Source organism: Bubalus kerabau, chromosome 7, assembly GCF_029407905.1.
Source record: "Bubalus kerabau isolate K-KA32 ecotype Philippines breed swamp buffalo chromosome 7, PCC_UOA_SB_1v2, whole genome shotgun sequence".
Taxonomy (NCBI): Eukaryota; Metazoa; Chordata; class Mammalia; order Artiodactyla; family Bovidae; genus Bubalus; species Bubalus kerabau.
Window position 1 is genome coordinate 90,277,774 of NC_073630.1, and position 10,751 is coordinate 90,288,524.

Sequence of the window (10,751 nt, forward strand, 5' to 3'; positions counted from 1 at the left end):
CCAAAATACCTTGAAGAACTTCTTCCACTAGAAGGAAGAGAAATCGCAGCGCCTCCTGCAGGCAACTTGAGTTCCTCGGAAACAGACTGCAGAGCACAGCTCTGCCTCCCCACTGTCACCACCCCTCAGAAACTCCTCGGGAACTCCAATCCCCTGAAGTCACCGAGCCCTGCGGGCGGGGGGCTGGAGACGAGCTGCCACCCGCCGGAGGCCTGCGCCCTTCCCGGCGCCCGCAAGCGATTGCTCCAGTCAGCCGCGGCGCCGCCGCCACCTCCGCCTACAGTGCCCAGAAATGTCATATTTGGACGTTGCGTAGACAAAAACAATCTGATTAACTTCCTGACAGATAGGCGAAAACAAAACTTCAGCAAACAAGAAAATCTTATACACCTGCACTCGGCTCCGGGCCGGTGACGTTCGTACAGGAGCAGGACAACTCACGGCACCCCCCCGCCTGGCTGCCTCTCCTAGGCGTAGAGGTAAAGCGCCCTCTAATGATCACTGCTACCTCACCTGCGGTTAACCGGGCGGTCACCCTAGCCACGCCCAGGCTCGCGAGAGTAAGAACAGGACCAAAGAGGTCCCGGAACCGAACTTCGTTACCTACTGTTCCCACACGGAAAGGCCCGAAAGACCAACCGGAAGTTCTGGTTCAAACGCTCCGCGGAGAGCATCCTGGGGACCGGAAGGAGGTGAAACTGCCGCATCCGACTGGAGCCCCCGTAGGACGAGCGTGGTGAGAGATCGCGTGCTTGTTACAGCGGCGTGTTGCTGGAGCGCGTGGCTCGTGCGCAGAGGTCAGAGGGGCTGAAAGCCTGACGTCGGTGTAGAAGCTGAGACCGCGAACTATGGTGGGAAGATCCGGGCGGCGCGCGCGTGGAGCGGCCAAGTGGGCAGCTGTGCGAGCTAAGGCAAGTCGCGACCCAGCGGACGACGATGGAGAGGACTTAGAATCTCCACCCTCACCGGGAGACTCGAGCTACTACCAAGATAAGGTAGATGATTTCCATGAGGCCCGATCTCGGGCCGCCTTGGCTAAGGGCTGGAGCGAAATAGAGAGTGGGGACGAGGATGATGGCGATGAGGAGGAGGAGGTGCTTGCCCTAGATGTTGCCGATGAGGACGATGAAGATGGAGAGAGTGAGGAGGGTGACGATGATGATGGTGGGAGCTCCGTGCAGAGTGAGACTGAGGCTTCTGTGGATCCCAGTTTGTCGTGGGGTCAGAGGAAAAAACTTTACTACGACACGGACTATGGCTCCAAGTCCCGAGGCCGGCAGAGTCAACAAGAAGCAGAGGAAGAGGAAAGAGAGGAGGAGGCGGAGGCACAGCTCATTCAGCGGCGCTTAGCCCAGGCCCTGCAAGAGGACGATTTTGGAGTTACCTGGGTGGAGGCTTTTGCAAAACCAGTACCTCAGGTAAATGAGGCTGAGACACGTGTCGTGAAGGATTTGGCGAAAGTTTCCGTGAAAGAGAAGCTGAAAATGCTGCGAAAGGAATCTCCAGAGCTCTTGGAGCTGATAGACGACTTGAAAGTTAAGTTGGCAGAGATGAAGGATGAGCTGGAGCCATTGCTACAGTTAGTGGAGCAAAAGATCATCCCCCCTGGAAAAGGAAGCCAATACCTGAGGACCAAATACAATCTCTATTTGAACTACTGCTCCAACATTAGTTTTTATCTGATCCTGAAAGCTAGGAGAGTCCCAGCACATGGACATCCTGTCATTGAAAGGCTTGTAACCTACCGAAATTTGATCAACAAGTTGTCGGTTGTGGATCAGAAGCTGTCCTCTGAAATTCGTTATCTGCTCACACTTAAAGATGGTGTTGGAAAGAAAGAACTGAATTTAAAAGCAAAATCTATGAAGGCCAAGCCAAAATCAGTTTCAGAGACTTCTGCTGCTGCCTTGGCTGTTAGAGACCTTTCTGATGATTCTGATTTTGATGAAGAAGCTGCACTGAAATACTATAAAGAAATGGAAGAGAGACAAAAATTAAAGAGAAAGAAAGAAGAAAATAGTACCGAAGAACAGGCTCTTGAAGATCAAAATGCAAAGAGAGCCATTACTTATCAGATTGCTAAAAATAGGGGACTTACACCTAGGAGAAAGAAAATTGATCGGAATCCCAGAGTCAAACACCGGGAGAAGTTCAGAAAAGCCAAAATTCGCCGAAGAGGCCAGGTTCGTGAAGTTCGCAGGGAAGAGCAACGTTATACTGGTGAACTGTCTGGCATTCGTGCAGGAGTTAAAAAGAGCATTAAGCTTAAGTAAAGTTTTTGCTTAGCTTAAGTCTTCTGGCAATAATTTTGGATTAATAAATTTTTATTTTTAACTGGTGATGAGAGTGTATTAATACTTAATGCTTAGCCTTAAATGTTAAAAATTCTGACAATAGGAAAATTTCCTATATAACCCTATTGAGGGTTATTGCTCAATTTATTTGTGTTTTAATTTGTAATCAGGTCATACAGAGAACTGTGGGAACAATATGAAGATGTGTGGGAAAAGGTGGTGATGGAAAAAAGTTCTCCACTATTCTGTCAAACAGTAGCCTGGGGAAATTACATAGCTAGTTGTGGAGCAACAGACTTAGAGTACTTTTTTTTTTTCATGTATCAGTCTTTTATTTATACTTAGAGTACTTTTGTAATTTTTCACATAAAGTGAAGAGAATGCAGCTCTGGTAGGCATCGTATTTGTAAGCTAGGATATAAAGTAGTTTTGATGTTCCATTGCCTAAAGTATAATTCTGGAGCAGGAAACTTACTAATAATGAGTTTAATGTTAAGTATTTTTGTACATTTTATTGTGGGAAAAGCTTAGGAAAGAAGAGGAACTTGGTTGAAAATAGAGATATGCCTTAATTACATCAATAGTGAATATTTTTTCATAGTGCTTAATGTGGTAAGATAAAAATTCCATTTCTTCTTCCATATTGTTGGTTGGTCTTTGTACTTTGCACTTGCAGAAAATCTGATAAGATTACTACTGAGTAAGTGGTAACTTCAAAATTACATGATTTTTTTTAATATATATAATTATTCTGATCTTTACAGTAGGGGAAAGATGATGACATGGTGAACTTAAAAATTCTTAGGATGATGCCAGGGAGAAAATGAGAAGACTAGTGAAGGAGCACAAAGGACCTCTTAACTGTTTATGCATTAAATGTTGTGCTGGCTGCTAGAAATGTAGAGATGTCAGTGGTTAATATTTGTTAAAACATTTGCCATAACTTTATCAGAGATGAGGATGCCAAAATTCCAGATTAAATTTCTAAAGGACAATGTGTTTGGGATTTGGACCCAAGCTGGCTTACCTTGAGGCTTCATTATTTTAACCTCTGGCTTACAGCTGCTGCCAGCATAGCGCATGTGCCAAATTCCTATAAATAAAAAAGGAAAATTGGAAGTTTATATTGAGTGAAAAGATACTTTTGTAAGCATTTATCTCCTTATTCCTCACAACTCATGTAGTAACTTCTAGTATCCATACTTTAGAGATGAAGAAACTGGCAAAGAGAAGTAACTTTCTCAAGGTCATGTAGCTATTAAGGGGAAGAACAGGGATTTCATTCTAGCCTTTCTGGATTAAGAGCCCTATCCTGTATTTCCTTTTCTGATATAGTAGAAAAAGTACAGGTCTTGGAACTAAGTTACTAGGGTGATTTTGAGTTAAGTACCTGATTTCTGACTCATTTTCTTATTCTGTATGGTACTATTATACCTACCTTAGGTATAGGTATATACATGTAATTGGTTAAGAACTGTTAGATAATAGAAAATACATATATTTGTTTCTGGCACAGAATTCCTAAAACCTTTGTAAATTCCTAAGTAACAGGAGCACTGGGAATATCATTTGTTACAATGAGAGGACTCTAGGTGAGCTTCTGGATGGGAACGGATCACCAGAAAGACCAAGCCATGATTAAAAGCTTGTAGTTTTCAGCCCCAGACCTTGACATTGCAGAGAGGGGAGAGGGGCTAGCTGCTGCTGCTAAGTCACTTCAGTCATTTCCAACTCTGTGTGACCCCATAGACTGCAGCCCACCAGGCTCCCCTGTCCCTGGGATTCTCCAGGCGAGGACACTGGACTGGGTTGCCCTTTCCTTCTCCAATGCATGAAAGTGAAAAGTGAAAGTGAAGTGGCTAAGTCGTGTCTGACTACTCGAGACCCATGGACTGCAGCCTACCAGGCTCCTCCATCCATGTCCATGGGATTTTCCAGGCAAGAGTACTGGAGTGGGGTGCCATTGCCTTCTCCCAGAGGGGCTAGAGATGAAGTTTATTGGTCATGTCTGTGTGAGGAAGCCTCCACAAAATCCCAATAGTAGGAGGTTTGGGGACATGCCAGGATGTGAACACATCCTCATATTGAGAGGGTGAGGTACCCAACTTCATGGGGACAGAAACTCCTGTAAAGGGGATCTTCCCAGTCTTTACCCTGTGTACTTATTTATCCAGCTGTTTATCTGCATTTATCATGTCCTTTATGTGTGGACACATGCATGTTCAGCCTTGTCTTACTTTGTCACCCCAAGGACTGTAGCCTGTGAGGCTCCTCTTTCCATGGAATTTTCTTAGGGAAGAATACTGGAGTAGGTTGCCATTTCTTCCTCCAGATCATGTCCTTTAGTAACGTGTAAACATGAAGTGAGCCACACTAGCAAATGAATCAAACCCAAGGAGGGAGTTGTGGGGACCTCAGACTTCCCAGGTGTCACTGCAGGAGATGATAAAGAGCCATGGTTCAATCCCTGGGTCTGGAGGAGGGCATGGCAACCCACTCCAGTATTCTTGCCTGGAGAATCCCATGGATAGAGGAGCCTGGTGGGCTATGGTCCATATTGTCACAAAGAGTTAGATATGATTGAAGCAACTTAGCATGCACTCATGGACAAAAAGAAGCACAGGTAGCAACCTGGGCTTGTGATTGGCATCTGAAGTGAGGAAGGGGCAGTCTTGTTGGACTGAGGCCTTAACCTATGGGATCTGATGCTACCTCCAGCTGGTGTTGCAGAGAATTACTTGGTGGGGAAACATGGTGTCAGAAGTGTTATGAGTGATAATAGTGTGACAATAAAGGAGAAACATAACAGGTGGAAAGTGGTTTTTCTAATTTGAGAGCACGCTTTACCCAGACTCCTCCTCCAGTTTTATCAGTTAATACCTGTGACGGGGCAAGATCCTTGATCTCTCTCTGTCTTTTCATCTAAACTGGGGATAGTAGTATGTACGTACGTACTTCATAGTTATTAGGGTAAAGTGAATTAGTATATTTAAAACTTTAAAAATTAGTATATTTAAAGCCTTTCCCTTCTCCATGGTATTATCCCAACCCACGGATTGAACCCATGTCTTCCCACATTGTGGGCGGACTCTTTACCAGCTGAGCCACAAGGGAAGCTTAAAGCACTTAGGGGCTTCCCAAGTGCCACACTGGTAAAGAATCTGCCTGCCAATGCTAGAGACTCGAGACCTGGGTTCAATCTCTGGGTCAGGAAGATCTCCTGGAGGAGGAAATGACAATCTGCTGCAGTATTCTTGCCGGGAAAATTCCATGGACAGAGGAGCCTGGCCAGCTACAGTCCATGAGGTCACAAAGAGTGAGACAGGACTAAGCACATACACATGACACAAAGCACTTAGGACAATGCCTGTTAGGCAGCACACACCTCATAGGTATTGGTTCTTATAGGTTGTGAGGATCCACATCTGACATGCAGATACTAAACAAATTACAACAAATAGCATAGTGATTCCTGTTCATTACAGGAACATAGAGAATAAAGTGTACTTGTCTATGTAAAAATGCTTCTTAAGAAATTAATATTCTAAGTTTGAAGTAAGAGGAGAGCAATTAAGATATATTTCTCCAAATGTATCACATATTCCTTTAGAGACTTCAGTTCACTCAGTCATGTCCGACTCTTTGCGACCCCATGAATTGCAGCACACCAGGCCTCCCTCTCCATCACCAACTCCCTGAATTTACTCAAACTCACGTCCATCGAGTCGGTGATGCCATCCAGCCATCTCATCCTCTGTCGTCCCCTTCTCCTCCTGCCCCAAATCCCTCCCAGCATCAGAGTCTTTTCTAATGAGTCAACTCTTTGCATGAGGTGGCCAAACTATTGGAGTTTCAGCTTTAGCATCAGTCCTTCCAAAGAACACCCAGGACTGATCTCCTTTAGAATGGACTGGTTGGATCTCCTTGCAGTCCAAGGGACTCTCAAGAGTATTCTCCAACACCACAGTTTAAAAGCATCAATTCTAAGGCGCTCAGCTTTCTTCACAGTCCCACTCTCACATACAATACATGACCACTGGAAAAACCATAGCCTTGACTAGACGAACCTTTGCTGGCAAAGTAATGTCTCTGCTTTTGAATATGCTATCTAGGTTGGTCATAATTTTCCTTGCAAGGAGTAAGCATCTTTTAATTTCCTGGCTGCAATCACCATCTGCAGTGATTTTGGAGCCCAAAAAAATAAAGTCTGACACTGTTTCCACTGTTTCCCCATCTATTTCCCATGAAGTGATGGGACCAGATGCCATGATCTGTTTTCTGAATGTTGAGCTTTAGGCGAACTTTTTCACTCTCCACTTTTACTTTCATCAAGAGGCTTTTTAGTTCCTCTTCACTTTCTGCCATAAGGGTGGTGTCATCTGCATATCTGAGGTTATTGATATTTCTCCCGGCAATCTTGATTCCAGCTTGTGTTACTTCCAGTCCAGTGTTTCTCATGATGTACTCTGCATATAAGTTAAATAAGCAGGGTGACAATATACAGCCTTGACGTACTCCTTTTCCTATTGGGAACCAGTCTGTTGTTCCATGTCCAGTTCTAACTGTTGCTTCCTGACCTGCATATAGGTTTCTCAAGAGGCAGGTCAGGTGGTCTGGAATTCCCATCTCTTTCAGAATTTTCCACAGTTTATTGTGATCCACACAGTCAAAGGCTTTGGCATAGTCAATAAAGCAGAAATAGATGTTTTTATGGAACTCTCTTGCTTTTTCCATGATCCAGCAGATGTTGGAAATTTGATCTCTGGTTCCTCTGTCTTTTCTAAAACCAGCTTGAACATCTGGAAGTTCACGGTTCATGTATTGCTGAAGCCTGGCTTGGAGAATTTTGAGCATTACTAGACCATAGCCCTCCCCTTTTTGTCCATTTTGACCAGTCTTAGACTGTAGTCCTCCCTTTTTTGTGTGACTTCTACTCATCTTTCAATCAATCAATCACTTTATTGTGATCCACACAGTCAAAGGCTTTGGCATAGTCAATAAAGCAGAAATAGATGTTTTTCTGGAACTCTTCCTTTTTCAATGATCACAACACTTTAAATATGAACTCATTCTAATAACTAGGACAAGATGGTACTGAATTAATAGTAAATGAAGGAACGGAAATTACTGGGTTTAATAGTTACATCTTCCAAATTTTGTATTCACTTAAGAAACATTTAAAGAGCACCTAGATGTGCTGGATACTTTCCTAACACATGAATAATAAATTGTTAACTATTCAACATGACCATTTTTCATAGACTCACATCATGAACTGTAGAGTCTCATGGATAAGAGTTCCAATAAAATAGATTACCAATATCAGGCATCAACAAAAAGCAACAACCTGTTGGTTTTATGTCACCGTTGTAAGCTATAGGCAGCTATTGAAAATGCAAAATATTAAAAATTAAAGAAGAAAATGTCAAAATAGTGATCCAGTAACTTACTCTGCCACTAGCCAGCTGACTGGCTTTCTTTGGGCTAGTCAATTCTCTAAGCCATAGTTTCTCACCTGTCTTACTTATGGAGCTAAATAAACATATCCCTTTAATTTTTCTTGTAGAAATAAATTTGTCAGACTTCTAAAACCACCTTAAAGGCCAAAACTTTTGGTAAACTGAGAAATTACTTTCTGTGATTTTAAAAAGTAGCTTAGGTAATGTAAATATATTCACAAACCTGACAAAATAGTTGATGTATCTGAGAAGTAGATAAGAGTTGCTTGTTTTTTCTTACTGGTTGTATGAATTAAAAGAATTTTAATATGTTAAAGTAATTTAACACTACCAAAATAATTCAGGAAAGGCGAAAATCAGTATATAATCTCCGGTCACAATGATGAACATGTAACCACTGTCTGGATGGTAGGTGATCCAAAAAAATCATGTAAAATTCAACTAGAGTTCAAACCATGTGAACAATATTGTTTCAGGTAATAATCAAAGTTTTAAAAAATATTTTAAATATTGATTCTTCTAAAAACATTTGTTGTCTGCCATCACAAGTTTAAACATAGAAACAGTATAGAAAATTTAACACCACCCACATCAACAAATATAAACATGTTTTAAATTTTGCTTAGTCTCATATCAAAGTTTTTAATTGAATGTAGTTGCTTTAGCTATGTATTCCAGAAAATGTTTTCTTTCATATATATTCTTTAAGCTAGTCACTTGTGAAGACAAACTGATCTTTTATATTTGCTTCAAAGGGAAGCTTTGAATAACAGTAAAATTAAGAATGAACATTTTTTAAAACTATAAAATAAAAACTTAGGGGGAAAGTAATAAAAATGTACTCTCTTAAGTGAAACAATATAGGGTAGCAATTAGGAGCTTGATCTCTGGAGTTAGGACAGAATTTAAATCCCACTTTTACCACTGACTTTGTGTCTTTGGTCTATTTAACCTCTGTCTCAATTTCCTCACCTTGAATAATATATGATTGTTATATAACCATTTAAGTAGTTAAATCACATACATTTAGGATAGCACATGGTATGTAGTAAATGTTTATTGTTACCATTAATCCATCAAAAAAAAAAATGAATTTACTCCCCATGAAAGAGTTCATTTTCTTTGTGGTTTTATCATAATGGTTCTTAAACCAGAATGCCTAGGGACCAATTGGTAAGTTTAATATGCAGATCCTTGTGCCCCACCTTCACAACTGCTTATTTAGCAATCCTGGGTGTGGACCCAGGAATCTGTATTTTTAAGAGACACCTCTGAGGATGCTCACCTAAAAGATCAGTAAAACATGTGAAACACTGCTCTGAGCACACAGCTTTTTAGGTTTCTCTTCACTTTTAGGCATGTGAGTGAAATTAATTGCAAAAATGAAATATGATGTGGTATTATGCATCATGAGACTATAAAAACTCTAGGGTAGAGAATTTGTTGAAAGGAACAGACCTTCCCCTCAGAACAATAACATAGGCCTAATTGTTACCGAGTCCAAGCTCATACAACAGGATGGGCCAATAAATCAAGAGAGGAGTTGTTGAGGTAAGGAATAGGAACTTTATTTAACTTTATTTGGAAAGCTGTCAGACCAAGAAGATGGTGTCCAAGGAAATACCTTACCCAAGTTAGAATGTAGGCTTCTTGTTTACTAAAAAAGGAGGGGGTGTAGTTGGTTGTCACAAACTTCTTAGTGTGGGAATCCTTTGCTTTTGCAACTATCCTCGTAGGTCAGATCACAAAGTTCCTACAAAGCTCCAGAAAGACAACTGTTCCCTGGAAAAGGAAATGGCAACCCACTCCAATATTCTTGGCTGGGAAATCCCTTGGCCAGAGGAGCCTGGCAAGCTACAGTCCATGGGGTCGCAAAAGAGACACGACTGAGCGCACAAGCACATACATACAAAGGCAAATGTTATTCTCTGTTCTGCAGATTTTAGCTCTATGTGAATGTGCTAAGTCGCTTAAGTTGTGTCTGACTCTTAGCAACCCTATGGACTGTAGCCTGCCAGGCTCCAGGGATTTTCCAGGCAAGAATACTGGAGTGGATGACCATGCCCTCGTCCAGGGGATCTTCCTGACCCAGAAATTGAACCTGCATCTCTCAGTCCTGCACTGGCAGGTGGGTTCTTTACCACTGGCACCACCTGGGAAGCCATTAATTGGCCCGGGCTGAGTCTATTCTAGGTATGAATGATTCAGAGGTCAATCATAGATGTAAGCAGATAAACATCAGGAGATCTGTCTTGCTCTTTCCCTTGCAATATATGAATAGAAAAATGTTACATTTTTAAAGGTCAGAAACTTGAGAATGGGCTCTTCTGTTTATTTCAGACCATAGGCAACATTCTTGTAGCAAAAGCAATAGACTGCTGCTGCTGCTGCTAAGTCGCTTCAGTCTTGTCCGACTCTGTGCAACCCCATAGACAGAAGCCCACCAGGCTCCCCCGTCCCTGAATAGACTACAAAGGCTAAAGTAAAAGAAACACACCAATATGGAGTCAGATTTTTTCTTCCCTAGAATATAATCACAATATTTTACATATGATGTCATTGGGCTCCTGGACTCCCTGAAGCTAGAAATCCTTGGACTTCATGGGAAACTTAAGACTGAACAAAATTTTATTAGCTCCTAGAATTCTTCATATTTATTAAGCAAGCTCTTTTAAACATACAGTACTTATGTTTCTTGGGGGCTTTCCTGATGGCTCAGCTGGTAAAGAATCTGTCTGTAATGTGGGAGACCTGGGTTGGGAAGATCCCCTGGAGAAGGGAATGGCTACTCACTCCAGTATTCTGGCCTGGAGAATTCCATGGACATATAGTCCATGGGGGTCACAAAGAGTCAGACACAACCAAGCGACTTTCACTTTCACTTATGTTTCTAATCATATCATGCTTGAACATACACAAAAAGAAACTGCAGCCAAATGAATGTTTATACCTTAAGCTTCATATTCAGTCCAAATTTCCTGAATCACTTCTATTCAAG

General features: G+C 41.9%; 2 protein-coding genes across 5 annotated transcripts in view; one reads left to right on the forward strand and one right to left on the reverse strand.

Annotated features, from left to right (window-relative positions):
* Positions 1-505, reverse strand: part of JCHAIN (joining chain of multimeric IgA and IgM) — a 36,479-nt gene extending 35,974 nt beyond the window's left edge. For all 4 annotated transcript variants that reach the window (XM_055588740.1, XM_055588739.1, XM_055588742.1 and 1 more), the window contains exon 1: positions 391-505. The gene's annotated coding sequence lies outside the window, so the exon portion shown is untranslated. The remainder of the gene's footprint in view (positions 1-390) is intronic.
* UTP3 (UTP3 small subunit processome component) lies at positions 463-2,339 on the forward strand. The gene has a single exon (XM_055588736.1). It carries the CDS (start codon positions 849-851, stop codon positions 2,271-2,273), a length of 1,425 nt encoding a protein of 474 aa, XP_055444711.1. The 5' UTR covers positions 463-848; the 3' UTR covers positions 2,274-2,339.
* Positions 2,340-10,751: the final 8,412 nt, after the last annotated feature.

Coding starts and splice junctions, on each gene's coding strand:
- UTP3 (XM_055588736.1), top strand. CDS start 849: ATGGTGGGAAGATCCGGGCGGCGCGCGCGTGGAGCGGCCAAGTGGGCA.